Source organism: Echinops telfairi, unplaced genomic scaffold (genome assembly GCF_000313985.2).
Source record: "Echinops telfairi isolate 266 unplaced genomic scaffold, ASM31398v2 ScPeMD7_3533;HRSCAF=4204_0, whole genome shotgun sequence".
Lineage (NCBI taxonomy): Eukaryota > Metazoa > Chordata > Mammalia > Afrosoricida > Tenrecidae > Echinops > Echinops telfairi.
Window position 1 is genome coordinate 7,665,508 of NW_022107431.1, and position 21,412 is coordinate 7,686,919.

Here is a 21,412-nt window from a genome sequence, read left to right on the forward strand (position 1 = left end):
CACAGTTCTTATCACCTCCGCTTCCAGCTAGCTTCTAGACACTGCCAGTGCACTCAGAGAGCACACAGTTCTTATCACCTCCGCTTCCAGCTAGCCTAGACAAAGTCAGAAAGCAACCAGGCCTCTGGGCTGATGGAAACAGAGGGACCGATCAGATGGAGAGCCAGAGTGGATTTGCCATCAGAAGGAGTCATGTCCACCAGACGGGTAGCTTAGCATTACAAAGCAACTATACCCCAGAGCAGGCCACCTGGCTGAAGGTTAGGCCCATCAGATCTGTCTCCTCTCATGTCTTCCATTTGTAAAATAATGTTTTTTAAAAAATCACACTGTGTACATATGTAAATACATCAATCCATAAAAATAGAGGTATTGGCTTATGTACATATATTTATACGGCAATACGCTGAAGTAGTGGGCAGAATTTGGGCTTCTGCTCAAGCGCTGCTTCAATGCAAGAACACTTTGATTTAAAAACCTGGCATTCTGTGATGCTCACCCTCACAGCAAAATTGCTCAAGACAAAATGGGTGCATAAGCAAATGTGGTGAAGAAAGTGGATGGTGCCTGGCTATCAAGAGATATAGCATCTGTGGTCTTAAAGGCTTGAAGTTAAACAAGCAGCCATCCAGCAGAGAAGCAACAAACCTACATAGAAGAAGCATCCCAGCCTGTTTGATCATGAGGTGTTGACAGGACCAGGTAACAGGCATCAGAAGACCACAAACAAACAAACAAATAAACAAACAAATAAAACCATATTGTTGAGAACGAGGGAGGTCAGAGCAGAGACCCAAAACCCATCTATAGACAATGGGACATCCCCTCACAGAAGGGTCACAAGGAAGGGATGAGTCAACCAGGGCACAGTATAGCACCGATGAAACACAATATTCCTCTGGTTCCTTGAGGATTCCTCACCCCCCACTATCATGATCCCAGTCCTGCCTTTCACTGCAGGCTAGACCAGAGCATGTACATAGGTACAGATAAGAGATAAGAACCCACAACACACGGAATCCAGGAACAGAAATGGGAGTAGCGATACCAGGAGGATAGGGGGAAGGTGGGGAGAGGAGGGAAGGACTGATCACAATGATGGACGCATTACCCTTCCACTCCCACCCCAGGGAAATGAACAACAGAAACCATGGGGGTAGGGAGGCAGCAGTCGGTGTAAGATATGAAAATAATTCTAATTTATAATTTATCAAGTGGTCACGAGGGTGGGAGGGGGAGAGAAGGGTTAAAAAGAGGAGCTGATACCAAGTGCTCAAATAGAATGTAAATGTTTAGAAAATAATAATGGCAAAAGTTGTACAAATATGCTTGATACAATTGATGTATGGATTATTATAAGAGCTGTAAGAGCCCCCAATAAAATGATTTCTTTAATAAACAACTATTGTTTATTACAAGCTTGAAAAAAACAAAAACCTCACACCATCCAGTCAATTCTGACTCAGAGCGACTCTATAGGACTGAACTGCTTAAAGAGTAGAACTGTAGGGCAGTCACTGTGAGACTGTAACTTTCATATGGGTAGAAAGCCAAGTCTTTCTCCTGAAAAGTGGATGGTGGGCTCGAACTGCTGACTTTGTGTGTGTGTAAGCACGACACCCCCAGGGGTCTTCAATTTGAAAGCCTGGGCAGTGGTGCAGTCTTATTTGTTGTGAATCTACATGATCTCCTCTGATCCAAGCAAAGGAGGGCCACCTTGAACGAGGAGGGTCACACCAACAAAACAGTTGCTGGCATGTCCATCTTGACTCACGCGGCCCCCATGCATGCAGAGCAGAACTGGGTAGGATTGTGAATGGCTGTGACCTTTCAGAAGCTGTTCCCCAGAACGTTCTTCTACCGGGTGGGCTCAGAGTGCCAAACTTTCGGGTCCTCAAACTGTGACTCCAAACTGGGTCTTCAAACATAAACACATCCAACCAAATCTACCGCCATCCAGTTGGTGCTGGCTCACATAGACGGTGTGTAGGTTTTCTGAGGCTGTAAGTGTTCATCGGCGCAGACAGCCTCACCTTTCTTAGACCACACCCTCTAGAAGGTGTGGAATGAGCAAGGGCCTTTGTTTGCATCTTTTATGGATTGAATTGTGTCTCCCAAACACATGTCACCTCTGGTGGGTTGTTAAGAAGCCTTGGTGGCGCAGTGGAGGAAGCGTTGAGCCGCTAACTTCAAGGTCAATGGTTTTAAAGGCTTTTAGTCTTGGAAACCCTAAGGAGCAAATTCTACACTGTCCTATGAAGTCACTATGAGTTGGAATTGACCCGATGGCAGGGGATTTTGATCCCCACCGTGGTTAAGGCTCCATGGTGGTGCAGTGGTGAAGCACTTAGCTATGAACCAAAAATCTGGTGGTTTGAACCCACCAGCTGTTGCAAGGGCGAAGGCTGTGGGGGTTGGTTTCCGTAGATTACAGCTTTAGAAGCCCCGTGCAGCAGTTCCACATTGTCCTATAGGGTTGCTATGAGTTGGAATCCATGCACTGGCAGTGGGTGGGAACTTCTTCCCAAGCCAGGCATTACGGGGAAGAGACAAGTGATTAGAGAACACTGGTACCTCAGCCTTTGGGCCTGAAGGTTATATGCAGAGAGAGAAAGGATATAAATGAGTGTCCATTAAAGAGTTTAAAGTAACAATGAAAACATGTTTTCATGAGGATTTCAATACTGATATAGGTAATATATGAGTGGACAATGTGAGCAGTTGATACAAGCCAGGCTCACAAGAACTCAGCAACAATAATGGGACCCTGTTTTGGTCCTGGTGTTGGAGGTCAAGTATAATGCCAGCATGCCTACCTGTGTTTTTGAGTTGGGCAAAGAGGTTCTTTGCCCATTTCTGTATGGAATGTAAGGCTATCAGGGATGGAAATCTATGGTTTGTCCAGTACTACAACTAAATTAAGTGAGTGGCAGGGTATTTTAATGAGATAATAGACACTTCTCTGTTTGAAGACAGTACTTGACTTTTCTGCTTATACTGTTCAGCTGGAAGAACCTTTGTTTGAAAATTCAAAGCATCCTTGGAGAAAAAGGGATTGGAAGTGAGGACTGGACTTATTGTGGATGATTCTGGAAAATGCCACGGTACCAAAGGTCAGAGAGCCAGGAAGCAGCCAGAAATGACTAGAAGCATGTTGGAAGAACTCAGGAACCAACATAAGCAAGCTTCTTCTGCCAAAAGATGAAGGGGCCCTGGTAGCACAATAGTTCAGCACTCAGCTGCTAATCACAAGGTTGGTAGTTCAAACCCACCAGCATCACTGCAGGAGAAAAACATGGCAACTTATTCAGCAAACACTATCAGGGGCAATATATATATATATAAAATTTTTTTTAAATCCAGGAGTGCATAATGAGGCACACACACACACATGCACTTTCCTCAATGATAACTTTTGGAAAATGGTGGGATTAACTCACTTTGAGCTTTTATTTTGAACATGATAAATGGAGAATAGACTGAAGTTGTCAAGGATTTCATTTTGCTTGGATTCACAATCAACGCTCATGGAAGCAGCAGTCAAGAGATCAAACGATGTATTGCACTGGGCGATTCTGTTCGCAAGACCTCTTGAAAGTGTTCACAAGCAAAGATGTCACTTCGAGGACTGCGGCGAGCCTGACCCAGGACACGGTAGTCTGAAACACCTCCTGCGCATGTCAGAACTGGACAACAAGTAAAGAAGACCAGAGAGGAGTTGATGCCTTTGAGTTAGGGTGTTAGCAAAGAATCGTGAAGTACCATGGGCTGCCAGAAGAACAAACAAAACATTTGTAAGATAATCAAGGAATTATAAACATTAGCTTGATATGTGATATTATGGAACATGAGCAGTTATTTTTGTAAGCTAATGGTATGGAAGTTATTTATATTTTCCTATAATGATATATTTACTATATTACATAGGGTAAATTTGCTGCACAAGAAGACCTCTTTACAGTGTTAAAAAACAAAAATGTCACTTTGAGGACTAAAGTGAGCCTGACTCAGGCCATGGTATTTTTAATCACTTCATATGCATGTGAAAGTTGGATAATGAATAAGGAGGATTTGAGAAGAATGATGCCTTTGAATTGTGGTGCTGGAGAAGAATATTGAAACTACCACGGTCCGCCAAAAGGACAAACAGATCTGTCTTGGAAGCAGTACAGCCAAAATGCTCCTCATAGACAAGGATCACAAGACTTTCAGCTTACATACTTTGGACATGTTGTCAGGACAGGACAGTCCCTGAAGAAGGACATCATGCTTGGCAAAGCCGAGGAGCAGTAGAGAGGGGAAGGCCCTCAAGGAGATGGATTAGCACAGTGGCTGCAACAATGGGCTCAAGTTCAGGATCAATTGTGACGATGGCACCGAACTGGGCAGTGTTTCCAACACAGCACCAGCTTTCTATTTAATCTTATCTTCACAACTGGATCAGCGATATAAGTACAGGTATCTGCATTCAATCTGAGGGGTCAAGTGAATATTGGGCTGCTAAATGGATAGCAACCCAACATTCATTCGGCTTTTAAAATTCATTGAGCAAAGAGGCCTGGTGGCATGGTAGCATTCGAGTTGGGCTGCCAACCACAAGATCACTCACCAGCCCCTCTGCAAGAGAAAGATGAGACTTTCTGCCCCTACAGATTTACAGCCTCAGAATCACAGAGAGGCAGTTCTACTCTGTCCTGCAGGGTCACTCTGAGGTGGAATGCTCTCAATGGCAGTGCGTTTGTTTTTGCTTAATTGGGTTTGGTTTATTCATTTAGAAAGGATTGCTGGAAGAATTACTGGGTTAAATGTTGGACCACCAACCACTGATCACTGGTTGGTTCGAACCCACCAGCCACTCCAAGGCAGAAAGAGGAGGCCGTCTGCTCATGTAAAGATTTACAGCCTGAGGAATCCTATAAAAGTCAGGCCTGTATGGTCCTCATGAGTCTGAATTCACTTGGTGGCAGTGGGTTTAGTATATGCATTTACTACATGCATTTAGTATATGCATGGTGATGGAATCATCAAGGACTCGGCCAGGGGTTCAAACCCACCAGTTGATCTGCCAAAGAAAGATGTGCATGGTAAAGATTAGAGCCTTGGACACACTCTGGGGCCATTCCCTTGCCTGTCAGGTTATCTCTTCCAGCTAGACCAAAGGTGTATCATGTTTTTATTCAGTTTTAATAGCCAGTTGAAAAAGTATTGCTATCAATTTAGCAATATCCTTTCAATCTTGCCCATGTAAGTAAACAGATAGGCATTGTAAGACCTAAATCAAGAATCTTGAAAAAATAAGTGGCGCGGTGCTGGCAACTATCGTTAAATGGAATCTTCCATTCACAGGTGCTTGTTGTGCGCTTGCGTATTGCAGAGAGACCAGGATCCAACCCCCATGTCCTGAGTGTGACATTCCGCCTACCTAGCACTCGATGCATGTGCGCTATAGGGACCACTTCAAACAGATGCTTAGCTGTTAAGTGTCTTGTCTTCCAGACTGTGCTTGGAATGGGTCTCAGCTCTGGGGTCTAGTGACTTCTGAGTCATTTTAACTGAAGCGTGGTGAAGCCGCTGGGCAGATGGGCCCACTTAGAAGGCACACTTCTGTTTCTCCCAGGAGTGGCCTCTCGGATCCTCGCTCCCTCTCTTGGCATTTTGTTGCTACAGCCAGTTTTCTTCTCTTGTTTGACTGTTTTGCAAAGGAGTTTCCGTTTTACTCTTATTTTTTCCTTTAAATTTTTCCCCTTACGAAAAGTTTCTAACATTCAGACATAGAGAGAATATTTAATGCATTCCTATATTTGTGCCATCAGATTCAGGAATTACTCTGAGTAATTGCTTCTGAGTAACCGCCTTTTTCCTGTGCCCCACATACAGCCTGACCGACCACCCCAGATTATTTAAGAAACATATCCTCAATATTGTGTCATTTCACCTGGTATTATTTCAGATTATAGCTCTAAAATATGAACACATAACTATATACTTAGCTCTGGAACTATATGTGTAACTACTTTCAGAAAACTGTTAAGTGAATAATCATTGACAAAAATAGACGTTACCATGATGTCAGTTCTGACTCGGTGACTGTCTAGGATAGGGTAGAACTGCCCTTTCTCAGAACTGAACAGACTGCTACCAGGAAATAAAGATGACCAACCTAGTGTTCCTCAAGATTTAAATCCAGATTGTGACTTTCTAATAATTCTCTGACATCCACTTTATACTAATTTTTTATTATTTTGCATTCACTCAGTCTTCGCAGTTAAAGTATGGTCTTGTATTTGTTCAGAACTTATTCTCTATTTATTCAGTGGTCCCCTCGCTTATATATGTATTGTACCTTCAAGTGAATATTAAATCTTTTAAGATATAAATGGTCATTTCATTAGTGAAGAGATACAAAGGCACCCAAACGCTTTTGTTGGGAGATGGAAAGAGGTGGGGGGAAAGAAGGAAGGAGGAGGTAAGAGAAGGATGGAGAAAGCAAGAAAAAGAGGGACAAAAGGGAAAGGGAAGGCGTGGAGGGAAGGGAGAAAAGAAGGGAGGGAGGAATTCAGTTAGGTTGGTACTTATACATCTCAAGGCTGAAATATTTCCTCATTGTTCAAGCTCTGCTTCAAACAAATCATAGTTCCCAGACTGAATTTAAAGACACCATCTTTATAGACTTTTCATTAAAGATGTGTAATGTCAACAGATACCATATTCAGCACTATGTGCCTGCATCAAGTAAAGAACGGCTGTTTCATACGGTGCCGTTATTTAAAATGTGAATCAAAAAGATCGATTAACTTCAACTCTCAGGCCATTGCAGCTTCACAGCCATGTCTTCTTCCAAATACCTTGTAGTTCTTCCCTATGTATATCTTTAATTTTTAGCTCTGCCAAACTAGAAATAATTTGGAGAGAAGGTTGTTAAGGTCCATATAAGTCAAAGACACAAACTTCAGTGCATAAGCATTAAAGACATTAATTTGCTCCCTTGAGCCCCACTGGCCACTACTAATCAAGGTAATTACCTCTGAGAAGTTGGAGGACAGGTATTTCCCATTGCACTTTGCGATGCTCCTCAGGATCTTTAATGCTTTCTCCCCTTTCTTCCTCGTGATGAGCCATCGAGGGGACTCAGGAACCACCCTGGCAAAGAAGGAGGCTGCTGTGAATTTTGTCTGGGAATTGCAACACATAATAGCTCATGACCTGCGTTTCCTTTCAAAACGGATTTTGCGTGCAACTCTCCTTGATGTGATTGAACTATTGAATTGTACGATATGTGACCTAAATGCCAATAAAACTGTTTTTTAAAAAAAACCTATTACAGACCAAAAAAATGTACCTTGCAATTAGGTAAGTTTAGATAAGAAGATCTTTGTATCGTGCAATTAGATAATACGCTTAAAGATTTTGAAAATTGATAGTAGGCTATCTGACAAGGGTTAACTAGTAGATTATCTTCTCACATTTGCAGTGGAAGGTCCCCCAAATGCTAACTTGAGAAAGGAGTCACTCCTAGAAACAGGCATATTCAATAGTCAATCAGCAAAATCAATATTATATTGATCTTGCCAGACCAGGCTACTCTAGACTGTACTGTCCTTGAATATGAGAGAATGGGGATTTAATGAGCATTTAAAGATATATGAAGGATCTGGGATATGTAAAGTGATTTGCCCATATATTAAAATTAGAGGAATGATTAACATATGACCAGCCTACTAAGAATCAAATATATACACCTGTAGATTTAGGAGAAATTAATCTTCTGATGCTCTGAACATTCTCTTACTACATTTTTTGCTAGTTCCTGAGTGGTATGAATATGCTTCATAGAACACACAAAGAAGCAAATGTTTTTTATCGCATTGAGTTGGCAAGTTACAATGTTGGCAGGTCTGGTTTGTTGCCTGAGAGTTTTTATGAAAGTAATGCAAAGTGATTAAAGATAATGCAATCAATACTCTAGCTAGAATTTTGTGTTTTGGTCTACTCCACTGATTTTCTTTACTGACAACTATTTCTCAAATCCTTAAACTATCTCTTCCTGTTCTCAGAGCCTAAGGGTTGCGTTGTTCCTGGAGATTCTAGAACCTCTCCTTTATCGCCTTCACTTTCACGTTGGTTTGGAGCCAAGATGCTACAGTTCGATGGTGTGCTGTGACTGGTGCTGTCAAGGGATTTTCAGTTCACAGTGACCCCACATGACAGAGTAGCACTGCCCCGAGGTGTTTTCTGGGCTGTCATCTCCAGGGGAGCAGATTGCCGGGATGTGGAATAAGCATAAAATGCGCAATAAGGAGCAAGGGCACATTACCAGTAATAAAGGAGGAAGAGAAAGTTGGGCAGCGTGATGGCCAGCTGGATCCCTTGCCAGTTGGGAATGAAGTAGGCGATTCCAGGAAGAATTATGATCCCAAGGGTGAAGAACATTTGGATCACGATCCCCACGATCCTCCTTTGTTTGGAGCCGACTATTTCGGTTACTGGAGGGAAGCAAGCACAAGACGTTAGGGAGGCTCAAGAGTGGCTGCAAAGTAGACCAACACTTGCCCCTGTCGGCGTCAGTCTATCTGGCAAGCTACAACACTTCTCTTAACCAGGCAGTGGTTCCACACTTGCTGCTGTGATGGAGGTCTGATTGCCAGAGAATGGATAGGCTCTTCTGCCCCTCAGCCACCACTCGCCCACCTTCGTCTCCCGCGCCCAATCTGGCCCTCTGCTGGGCATGGCAGGAGAGTGCAAACACATCTGTGTTGGCTTGAGGGATGCATGTGCGATGGTTATTTTGAAAGGTAGTCAGAATAAGCAAAGCTTAAAGATAGTCCACTGGCTCGGTTTTATTACTGTATCTGGACCTGTTTGCTCAGTATAGTCTCTTTAGGAGATTCACTATCAACATTTTGCTGTCGTTAGTTTGAACCATCAAGTCGATTTCTGACTCAAAGCATGAGGGTGTCTAGGCTGACACTGTTAGGGGCAGGCCTCCGGGTCTTTCTCTCTCGGTTCTACACATCATGTTCTTTTCACAATCACAAGACAGCTGCGATTATGAAAATCCTCTCCCCTGCGTGGGACTTCTCATTGATGTGCGATTTCATCACTCTAAAAGGCGGTGGGCAATTTTAAAGCGGACGCCCTTCCCTCTCATTCCCGCCACCTGGTTTCTTCTACTCTAATGATCCTGGGATAGGCTCCCTTATCTGTAAGGTCAGTAGTTGAAAACCACCCTGGGAAGAGGACTTGGCAAAGCACTGGCCACTCCCTTTGCCTCGATTTCTACAGTTGTCCTGAACCAGCCACCTCATGTAGGAAAGGAGAAAGCGCGTGCCGGACGACTGCGCCAGGTCCTTAGGCTTCCGCTCTGCCCCCTCGCTGCTAGATGATCCCAGGAAGAACGGTGGGACTTTCTATGCCCAGAAAGCGTTGCCGTCTCCTAGACCCACAGGAGCGGTTCTAGCCTGCCCGACGGGGCTGCGATGAGTTGGCACCGGCCAGATGGCAGTGAGTTTTGTTTGGTTGTCCTGAGATCACAACACTGGAAACTCGCCCAGTCTTTCAGAGGGGAATAAACTGGTTACCAAACAGAGTATTGGAGAGATGACTGTAGGAGATCAAAATGATAAGCCTGACTGGAATGTATCAAAACCTTGTCACTCGACACCCCCTCTCATACACTTTGGGCCCGATCTGGTTTTCAAGGCTTTGCTTTGTTTACGTAGTAGAGTTGATCTCGGATGTATTTTGTCATTGGGTAGCTTTCTTGAGCCTTTGTGATATGTCTTTCTGTTTTTCGGTATTTGAAACCTAGGACTGATGAACCTATAATGACAACAAGCAGCATAAAGGCTCCGGTGGGGTATGGTGGCGGAGGTGGGGGGGTGGGGTGGGGGGGTAAAGGGGAAGCTGATATCAAGGAGTTCAAGAAGTACGAACATGTTTGGAAACTGATTGTGGCAGCAATTGTACAATACTGTTTGGTGTAATTGAACTATGGAATGGTTTGATATCTATATTAGCTCCCAATAAAATAGTTTTGGGGACAAAGTGCCCCAGGATGCAAAAGTATTGCTTCCACTTCTGCCATGGACAATCCTAACACTCTTTACCCTTCCCCCACCCACAGAAAGATCTTCAAAGGGTCTTCCAAGGGAGCATCACTTAGGGCTCATCTAGCAGGAAGGAGGTAGAGTGGCAGTGGAGGACCTGGTGCGACTCTCCTGCATGAGCTTTCTATTTCCCACAGTAGGTGGCTGGTTCAGGACAAGTGTAGAAGTAGAGTCCAAGGGAGCAGCCAGCGCTTTGCCCTGTCCTCTTAGCAATGACTTCAGGAAAGCTTCTTGAGTTTCATACCCAGTGGTCCAGCTATCCAGTCATGCATGATAGCCAAGGCTCACAAGTTAACTTCCCACATGGAGGTCCCACCTCCCACACAGAAAATGGCCTCCACTTATACAGAAAGAGCAGAGTTTAGGACGTGATATTTTAGGGCGTGTGTAAGCAATCACATACATGCTGTAGAAATGGCTCAAGGATCTACTGACATTTTAAAAGTGAGAAGCAAGTTCTAACAGGCAACACAAGTGTTGCACAGTGGTATCAGCCCAATATTTTATGATGATCCCTCTGGTTCCCAAAAGAGCCAGCTGGTTTCTACCTTTGAAGGCAACCAGAATACACCCCGCCCCACCCCTCACACACCCACACACCTGCCCATGCCCTGTCTCGTGGGTAGAAGTAAGCCTGTAGCTGCAAGGAAACCCCACGGCATGCAATTGTTAGAGGACGGGCCTCGGCCGACTGCCCAGGCACGGAGGGAGAAGCAAGTGTAACCAGGTCTTACCGATCACATAGCAAGTCATCCATGTCCCCTTTCCAAACACACCTTGCAGGAAGCGGAAGATCACAAACACGGGGAAATTTGGTGCAAATGCCACCACGACACCGGTGAGGCCCACACCAAAACAGGATATTAAGTAAATGACTAATCGGCCGTACCTTTGTTTTTTGAGAAGGAGACAAAAAAGAGAGAGATCATTGTAAGCATGTTCTTCGGCACAATGAAAACAAACCACCATTTTTAAGAATTGCTGAAAAGTCTTACGTCAATGAACCTAGGTCCTCTGTAATTTCATTATTACCATGTTGATGGAGGGCTGAAGAAACTAAGTGTGGTCTTCTAGTAAAACCAAGACAGATACATCACATTCCACATGGAGAGATGCTTTGAAAGCATTTGACCTTTGTGGTTTTCCAAAAGATGGCCACAAGTGTTGTTTGTCACAGTTTGGGCCACACAACTGAGACAGGTGCAGTGTTATGAATGGGTGGAGTCACGTGTATAAAAGGGCCAGGAAGAAGCCAGGATGGCACTGTCCTGTCAGATGGCCTGGATTTGTATCCAGCTCAACTGTCTACCAGCCAGTTGCTTTGACCAATTTCTTTCTCGCTTTATATTTTTCAATTAAATTTAAAGTTCAAATAATAAAAAAAACACATGTTTTATTGTGAATTTGGTGAATGTTTACTGAGGAGAGCACCAGTCAACAGTTCACATACATCTTCTTTCATTGATTGGAATTCCCCCAATGGACTATCATTTATCCCACTGTCTCTCTGGGTCCATTTCCTTTCTTCCTTTTCCCCCAACCCTTGGAACTTTGTCACTGGGTAGATGGGCCCATCTGCTCTGAAACCCTACATGGTTGATTATTCTGCCACAGAGGTGAGCTCTGCTCCAGGCCTGCAGGGTGACTGAGGGCCGTCGTCTCGGGCTGGACGGTCTCACCTGTGTCTCTCCGACCAGTAAAGTTGGTCTCTCTTATGATATTTGACCCATTTCATAAGCTCTGCAAGACTGGGCTTAAATTGTGTCTCCCCAACATACAATATTAATCCTTCTTGCCTATACTTGTGGATTCCATCCCATTTGGGAAGAAGGCTTTCTTTAGCCAGTCGCTTTGAGGGAGGTATAAAGGGAGAAGATTAGACACAGAAACAAGCAAGCATGGAGAAGACTCATGCCACGTGGAGATCTTCAAGAACCAGGGAAGAGAAGCTGAAAAGAGACAAGGACCTTCCCCCAGAGAGGATAGAGAGAAGCTTTTAGCCTCCTAACAGTGAGGACATGCATTTCTATTTGCTACAGGCTCTTCCGCTACCTCTGTGGTACTTCTGGTATAGCAGCATCAAGACCCACAGACTCTGCTTGGTTCAGTTTCTCCACCTCTTCTCCAGTCAGGTATAAAGTCACTACCGTCAAGTCAGTGTTGACCCACTGCTACCCTATAGGACAGAGTAGAGCTGCCCCTGTGGGCCTCACAGACTGTAACTCTTTACAGGAGTAAAAACCCTATCATTCTCCCATGGAGGGACTGGTGGTTTTGAACTGCCGACCTTGTGGTTAGCAGCCCAACATGTAACCACTTTGCCACAAGGGCTCCTCACAGTGAGGCTGTATCGAGGATCAAATGAGATATTAATGTTAAAAAAAAAGTTTTTTTTAAAAAAACTATATAATTCAAAACCAACGTGAATTAGTCTTCATTTCTGTGTTTTTATTTTCACTCCCAAACTCACCGCCATTGAGCCAATTCTGACTCATAGTGATGCCATAGGACAGAGTAGAACTGCCCCATTGGTTTCTGAGGTTGTATTTCTCCACAGAAGCAGAAAGCCCCCCCCCCCCTCTCTCTCTCACACACACACACACCCCTTGCTATAAACAGTGGAGTAGAGGTAGAAACAGCCTTATCTGATCTAGATTTCTTACTCATTCTTTGTCTGTCCTACACCATCTTCTCAGAGATGGTGCTTGGTAAACTATTTCTCATCCTTTCCTTCATGGATGCCACTTATAGATGTGGGAGAAGAGAAGTGGCAGTCCCATGGTCCGCCCTGGCATGAGTCAGAGTTATCCATGGCTCTTGTCTTTATCCAGGTCTCCTCTAGTCTCCACAAAGTATCCAATCATCCATGAAGTTGATGCTCAACTCAGTCCCAAGGCAGAAAGGGGAGAATTATTCCTCCACCTTAGCTGAATTCATTTGGCTTGGAGATGTGGCGATTGGTTGTGCAAGAGGAAAATGTAGTAGAAGCAAAGCCCACATTGCATGTTAGTAGGAAGAGAAACATCCAATCAACCCCATGGAGATTTAAAATGCACCCCTCACTTCTGCAGGTAGCCAGTTAGTAGAGAAAGTGATACGTAGGGGAGATTAAGAATGAAAAGTGAACCAATAGAAAAAGACACAGAAAAAAGAGAGGAATAGGGGGAAAGCACATTAGACATGCAAGGCTAAGGACGACACTCCTCCTCAGAGGTCAGTTAGTTGTTGGGGAGGAGGAAAAAGTGAGAGAAACAGCAAATAACAGAAAAAGAAATCATTTTGAATTTCTCTCCTTGCCCAACTCTTCTCTTCAATTTGCTACAGGGTTGAGGAATGTTAGTGTCCTAAATTACTGATTAATAGCTGCCCACTGTTCTCAAGGGGAAACTTCACATTATCATCCAGTGGGTTGGCCATGATCCACCAAGGCTGGCAGGAGTGACTAGGCCACTATCGAACCACAGATGGCCCAGGACCTCCCTGACCATCTCCTACAGGGTTGTGAGAAAAGACTAGATTAAGGCAAGTATCACTGAAGTGACAACTGGAATAAAGGACTAGAATAAAACGTGACCACAATAACAAACATGAAAAATATCTGAAATAGCATGAGTTACGTAGAAAGTCGGGACAGTCTTGGCTAGGCGCACACATCCATCAAACCTACCATTCACCAGCTAGATTTATGATTCGGGGGAACATTTTAAACAGAGGTTGGACTGCATAGAATAGAGACATTTCTTTTAAGTTAGGCGAGACAATTCTAGACTGGAAAAATGGAAGGCTGTGTGACATTATGGCAAAATGAATCACACCAGAACCGGAGAGGTGAGGCTGGAACCCGGCTTGGTTCACGCAGTCACGCCAACCATGGTGTCACCAGAGTAGGGCTGGGGGTTTTCAAGCCCCTCTTTGTAGAGTTAAAGGATTAAGAAGATGACATTCAGGAAGGCAGACAGGTAGTAAAATCAAGCCACTGTGAATACTACAGAGTGAAATTAATTTTTCCCAATTTAGCAAAATTATCTTCCTCATCTTCAGAATGAACCATTTTCCTTCCCATTTACGTTCCCTCCAAATATGTTAGAATCCTAATCCCCATACCTCTGGATGTGATTCCATTGAAAAATAAGGTCTTCTGGATTGTTCAGGAGGCCCTGCCAGTATAGGGTGTGCCTTAAACCTAACCACTTTTGAGATATAAGAGGAAATTAGGCCCAGAAGTCAGCAAGCACAGATGGGGAAAGACAAACGCTACATGGAGATCTTCAAGGCATGCCAAGATGGATACAGGTGCGGAGACAAGGACTCCCCCCACCTCCTAGAGAAAACAGAGAGGGTCTTCCCCGGGAGCTGGGGCCCTGGATTCAGACGTTTAGCCTCCTGACTTGTGAGAAGATACATTTCAGTTTGTTAAAGGCACCCACAGCAGCACCGGAGAACTAAGCCAATGCTATGTTGTCCTGATGGAAACCGTGGTAACGTGTCCATACCCACCTGTCGGCCGCGTAGCCTAAGGTGAACGCCCCAGCAAGGAAGCCAAGGTTCAGGATGGCCTGGGTGAAGTCCAGCATCCATGCATTGACACAGACGAGGTTAAACTGGGAAGAGAGAAAACACACATGGATGTACTGAAAGCTGTACCCCCAGACACCCAGGGGTTTTTAAAAATCATTTTATTAGGGGCTCATACAACTCTTATCACAATCCATACACACATCAATTGTGTAAAGCACATTTGTACATTCATTGCCCTCATCATCCTCAAAACGTTTCCTCTCCACCTAAGCTTTTTGAGTAGATCAGTCCTGCGTACATGCTTTCTGAAAACGTATCCTCTCACAGGCACAGAGTCTAAGTTTACACAGCTGCCAAGATGTAAGGTCCAGTACTTTAAAAAGGCGGTTACACCCTTCTTTTAGACGCACCCCAAACCATTGGATACCAAGGAGCACCCGGCCCAGCCCACGGTCTTTTCACCGTCTTCATATGCATATGAAATCAGGACAGACACCAGGGCCGCCTGAAGAACAAGCAAATCTCCGTAGAAGAACTACCATCAGAGGTGGTGAGACTGTCTCACGTTGGACGCAGCCACAGGATAGCCCACTCCCCGGGAAAGGACAGCATGGTTGGGAAAGAACAGTGGTGAGAAGGGTTGAGTGGGAATGAGACGGGCTGACAAGCAAGCCTCCACCATTGCTCAAACATCTGCGATGACGGAGCTGGCTTGGGACTGGATGACACTTGGTCTGCTCTGTTCCGGGTCACTAGTTGTTGGAGCAGGTCCCACGACAACTAGCATCAACAGAGCAGCCATCACACGCATGTGCTTTCACTGTCAAAACTGTTACTTTCATCTTTCGTGTCTTGGAATTCTTATTTTCATTTCCATATGCTTTCCTCCAAAAGGAAAGTCTTTGATCCAGAAAACGTTTTCTCAATGACCTCGTCATACTTCCACATGCAAGCAACGTAAAAATAGACAGTCCGCTACTAAAGACTGTCCTGTGAGCACAACCTCTAAATATTAGACTTTTTTCCCTCCTGATTGGATTGTCATCACAGTTATTTTGGAAGACTGTTATCAGCCTAAGATATCAGGCATTTTGATAAGTAATTATTATGTGGACGTAAAATCTTATAGGAAATGTACCTCTTGGAGTTCCCAAAGAGTGTAAAAGAGGCTAAAAAAAAAAAGGAGGTTTTTTTTTTACCCCCTCCTGCTGTTATTTCATCTAATCTCTAGGTAAATATCATGCATTATTAGCATGATTTAAAGATTTCCATTAATATCCAGTCAACTCTTGTTTCTCATCTGTATAAGTTTGTAAGAAATCTTGTCCGTGGAAGTGAAAGACCCGGGAGGGAAAGTGTTTTGTTGTAGCATGATTACTCAAGGATGGTTTGGTGACCTGTCATCAAGAGATATTTAAACTTTTCTGGTAGCTGACACCACATTACAGTTCTCCGGCAGTGTTGCTATAAGCAAAAAGGCTGGAAATCACCGGACAGACAAAACATTGTTGGATCGAATCACTGGGGGATTTGCTTTCTTTTCCCATCGTTGCTGTTAGCTGCCATCACATCGGTCCCCAACTCATGGCCACCCTGTGCACTATGAAGGGAACCCCTGCCTGGGTCTGCACCAGTCCCTGGACCAGTGTGATCCGTGAGGTCTTCACTGGCTGATGTGCCTGAGTGCATCGCCAGACCTTTCTCCCTGGTCTGTCTTCATCTAGAAGTTCTGTTGAAACCTGCTCAGTGTCATCATCGCCACACACAAGCCTCCTCCGAGAGATGGGCAGCGGCTGCACATGAGGTGTGTCTGCTGGGACTGCACTGGATGGGTAGGCTGGCTTTGAGAGGTTTGTTTGGGTCTGGGGGGAGTCCAACAAACCACCTCTTGTTCAAGGGCAGGTCACTGTGGACCACCGTGGGTTCATCTAAGACAGGGGAGCCGAAGACTCTCTCCTAAGACAATCTACCTAGAACCAGTGGTGGGGGCATCTTCTCTCCTTTTCCCAAAGTATACACACAAGAAGACATTAAGATTTTTTCAATGTTCATAAACCATGTTTATTAATCTTCCGCTACTTATTAATCTTCAAAGTCACTTTTATACAAAGAGAATTACTCTCCTTGGCATGGAGCTAACACCAATCTGATAAAAGACCCAACTGTTTATGTAACACTGGCAGAATTACATTGCTTCATTTGGCAGAAAGCACAAGAAACTCTAGCCTAATTCAGTACGTTGGAAGCATTTTCTACCAAGGGCTTCCCCACCTTCCCTTCAGCTTCGCCTACTTCTTAAAATCCAAATAAGCATTCTGTTAAGTTATAGTAATGCAATTCTGGGCCAATTCTTATCAGACATATGTTATGGTTTTTAATCACATAGTTATGGTTTCTAAATGATCCTTAAAAGGAAGGTAAGAAAAGATCTCCAAGACAGCAAGATCAAAGGGAAGACATACAGTATGTGTGCCAAAGTCTCAGACTGCTAGCAGTGGAAACTTACCTGCTCCTGAAACCACGGGGGACGAGTCCTGACGGGAGCAGTCACATTTCCCTAAAGGTCTAGTGTCAGCCCTCTTGGAAAAGTCATGCGAGACAGTCTAAGATTAGAGGGAGGCTTGGGTGGTACAAATATGTTTGATGAGAGACACCTTAGAAGATAGGCGTGGTGGTCGACATTTGCCAAATCAGCCCCTGAAAGCCCTGACCCCCAGGAGGTCATCATGCATAGGAACTGACTGGGCAGCAGGTTTTTAAAAATTCTTTTAATTTCCAGCTGCTGATCCAGCTCCCTGATGTGTTCCCCCATTCGGGCCTCGGTTTTCTGCCGGCCAAGCCGCAGACACGTTGGGAGATGACTCACTTTCTAAGTGAATAGGGTTCCTTTTCCTAAGACAAACCAAGGTGCACACAAATTGCAATACTTTGGCTCTTATAAGACCTAGAGTGTAATATCAAGAGAAAGACGAGGATTTACAGTCTTGGAAACCCGCGGGCAGTTCGACGCTGGCCTCGAGGCGCGCTGTGAGTCAGAATCGACTTGACGGCAGGGAGTGCATCAAGAGAGGGTAATGTTGCCCCTTCCCACATTTCACTTTTGGTCTCTCTTTGACCCATTTCAAATGTATCCCAATTTTTAATATTTTCCACTTTTTTTTGACTGAGGTTATTCCTGCTTCATTTTGTTATTGTTTTGGGGCTTTTCATGTTTTCTTTATTTTGTTTTGCATGTTTTTTCTGTATTTAAAATCCAGGATAGGTAAATCTATATAGTAACTGGATTAATAATTACCCAGGGACATGGTAGGAAGGGTGTGGGAGAAATGGCGAGCAAAAACCCATAACTACAAGAAAGAAGAAAATGTTCTGAAATTTATTGTGGTGGCAATTGCATAGCTCTTCTTAACATGATTGAACTTTTGAGTTGTGTGACGTGAATTATATAGCAATGAAAAATACTTAAAATGAGGCTTCAGGTAACAAAATAATACTAAAGTGAGTGCTTCATTTTATTTAAAATTCTTAGGAATATGTGGGTTCAATTTAAAAATCTGTCTCTCTTCACTCAAGTCATTGCACATAAACCTATTCCTTGCTTATTATCTCCTTATCTGACATTTTACATTTCAAACCATAGGGGAAAAAATCAACTATTTGACTATTTTGCACACTACAAATGTAGATCTGGCAGAAATGAACCTTGACCTCAAGGTTGGTGAGGCAAGAGTAACTCAGGCTGTGAAGGTGAAGGTTATGTCTCAACTTGGCAAGACCATGGTTCTCAGGTGTATGATAATGTAGTTACTTTTCTCTTGTGATATGATGTGGTCATCCTCCATTTTTGCACAATGCCTATTTTTGCATAATGACTTGCTCTTTGGAATCCAATGATGTTGATAAGTGGAAAGTGGATGTAGAGAGAAATGGTGTCACTTTGATGTGGTGGCATTGTTGACAATGACAAGGTTGCCGTTTCAGAAGCTATTTTGGGTGTTCTCTTAGTTGCTGACCCTAATGCATTACACAGAATAGCTATTGTGTTGGTTCATCTTTGCAGAAGGGTAGAAAAATCATTCTTGAAATATTGACATTGAAATTCTACAGTAAAACCTGTGGAAGGCAGAAACTTTTCAGAGAAGGAGAACTCAAATATTTCCCACTAAACCAAGCAATTTCAAAAGTGGTTAGACTCTACCCTGTCAACAATGGAAAACCTGCAAGAGCCGGAAAAACAAGGCAGACCTGTTGAATTCAAGCTCCTACAGGTTCCATTGTAATAGTCTCTTTGCAATGACGAGTCCTGGTGGTGCAGTGGATTAAGGACTAGGCTGCTAACCCAAAGGACAGCGGTTCAAACTCATCAAGCCTCCTCAGGAAAAGGAAAAGGAGGTTACAGTTTCAGAAACCTTTAGGAACAGCTCTATTCCATCTTCCAGGGTAACTATGCGTTGAAATCAACTCAACAACAGTGGTGGGTAATATTCATGAGAGGAATTGCTAAAATAACCAAACAATGGGCTCAAATATATCAACTACCATGAAAATGACATGACTTCAGGTTACCACTGGTAGGAACCACTCAACGGTAACTATTAAGCAAAGGACTGGTGGTTCGAACCCACGCACAGGTGTCTCCGAAGACAGGCCTGGCAGCTGTTTCTGAAAGATCACAGGTTTGAAAACTCTGTGGAGCAATTGAATTTACTGTGAAGTGAGAAGATTAAATTATAATTTCAATGACATCAATCCAGTTTATTTTGTTGCCTACTCCTCTTCCAATTGTGATAGTTAGATTTTGCATCAATTTGGCTGAGCCAGGATTCTCAGTGCTTTGGTATTCGCCATGATGTGACCCGCTAGGAGCAACCATGCAGTTGTGGAAGGAGTACAGGAGAGTACAACTGCCTGACTCGGGTTCCAGGCCTGATGCAGTTTCTTTGGGGGGGCGGTGGGGGGTGGCCAGTAGCCTATCAGAGTCGGTGAGGTGGAGAGTTTGCTTGCTTCCTGAAGGTCTGAGTCCTGCATCTGGCTCAGCCACTTCTGGTTCTTTGACTGGAGCCAAGGGACCACCATATTGCCTGCTGACACCAGCAGTGATCAGAGCCTGCCATCTGACTTGCCAACCATGAATTCACCCTCCTCTGTATCTACTAGTTATGATCTTTCTGCTTCATCAGCCTGGCAGACAAGCAAGTCAGGAAAAACTTCCAGCTTAACATTTGACCCATGGACTTGAACCAGACTGTTCTTAACCCACTTCTAGAACTGTGTGAGCCACTTTTTTGATATAAGTTTCTTTCATATATGTGTGTGTATGAACATTCTTATATACCTCTTGTTATATATATATATATAAATGTATATTTATATATAATAAATATATATAAATAAATAAATAAAATAAATATATATATATAAATGTATATTTCATGTATCTCTTGAGAACTCAGCCTAATACATCAACTTATTCCAAAATAGTTTTAAAATTTTATAGTTTAGTCATTTATGTAGAATCAGATTTTTTTTCATAAAATTCTTGATTACCTCCTGAAATAAATATACATGACCACACTCCATGGAAACCTACTATTATCCCAGTTAGGTTAAAACATCTCATATCTAAAAATAAAACATAAGGCAAGTCTAGATTGGCTTTAATTTTAAAGTAATTATAAGCTGATGGAATTGATTTTGTTGGAATTGATGGAATTGATCCCTTACATGAACACCCCCCCAGCCTCCCCTGAAATAACTAGGAGGTGTCTAGCCTTTTAAGAGCTCATGATCTCTACCTAAACATGACTCAACATGCTGGAAAAAAAACATTTATGGACTCTATAATGAGGAAAAATTTTAAATGGCTGACATCACATATATATTTTAGATGCCCCTCTCTACATATAATTTTTTAAGCTAAATTGTAAGTAATGAGATACACCTCAGAATCAAATTACAAGTGCAGGGTGTGAGTCATACCTCACCAAACCCACTACTCCGCAGTTGATTCTGACGCAAGTCGACCGCATCGGAAAGCGTATAACTGCCCTATATGGTTTCCAAAGCTATACTTTTTTTAACTGACCACCTCTGAGTTAGTACCCAGGCATTTAACCACTGCACTACCAGGGGTCCTTTCCCCCACCCCCAATATGAGATTTTATTTATTTATTTTCCTTGAATAAATCATTTTATTGGGGGCTCTTACAGCTCTTATAACAACCCATACATCCATTGTAAGAGGCGCATTTGTACATGTTTCCATCATCCTTTTAAAAACATTTTATTTCTACTTGAGCACTTGGTATCAGCTCCCCATTGCCCCCTTTTATCTCCCTACCCCACCCTCCCAAACCTTGTGAACCCTTGATAAATTATTATTATTTTCATTATTATACCATCTGCTATCTCCCGTCACCCATGTTTCTGTCATTCATCTCCCTGGGAGGTGGGAGTGGTAATACGGCAATCATTGCGATTGGTTCCCCCTTTCTTCCCCCTAATCTCATGGTATCACTACTCCCATTACTGTTCTTGAGGGGTTTATCTATCCTGGATTCCGCGTGTAGAGAGCTCTAGACCAGGTACATGCTCTGGTCTAGCTGGATTTGTAAAGTTGAACTGGGGTCATGATAGGGGGTGGGGTGGGGGCAAGGAGAAAGCATTAAAGAACTAGAGGAATGTTGTATGTTTCATCAGTGCTATACTGAACTCTGGCTGGCTTGTCCCTTCCTTGTAACCCTTCTGTGAGGGGATGTCCAATTGTCTACAGATGGGCTTTCTGTCTC

General features: G+C 43.5%; 1 protein-coding gene across 1 annotated transcript in view; it reads right to left on the reverse strand.

Annotated features, from left to right (window-relative positions):
* The window catches only part of SLC22A3 (solute carrier family 22 member 3), a gene marked incomplete at its 5' end in the record, with an annotated part of 125,521 nt that overhangs the window by 63,201 nt on the left and 40,908 nt on the right, over window positions 1-21,412 (reverse strand). The window contains 4 exons of the mRNA XM_004702092.3: window positions 7,023-7,140; window positions 8,315-8,483; window positions 10,841-10,995; window positions 14,604-14,707. Coding sequence (XP_004702149.3) covers window positions 7,023-7,140; window positions 8,315-8,483; window positions 10,841-10,995; window positions 14,604-14,707 — 546 coding nt within the window. The remainder of the gene's footprint in view (window positions 1-7,022; window positions 7,141-8,314; window positions 8,484-10,840; window positions 10,996-14,603; window positions 14,708-21,412) is intronic.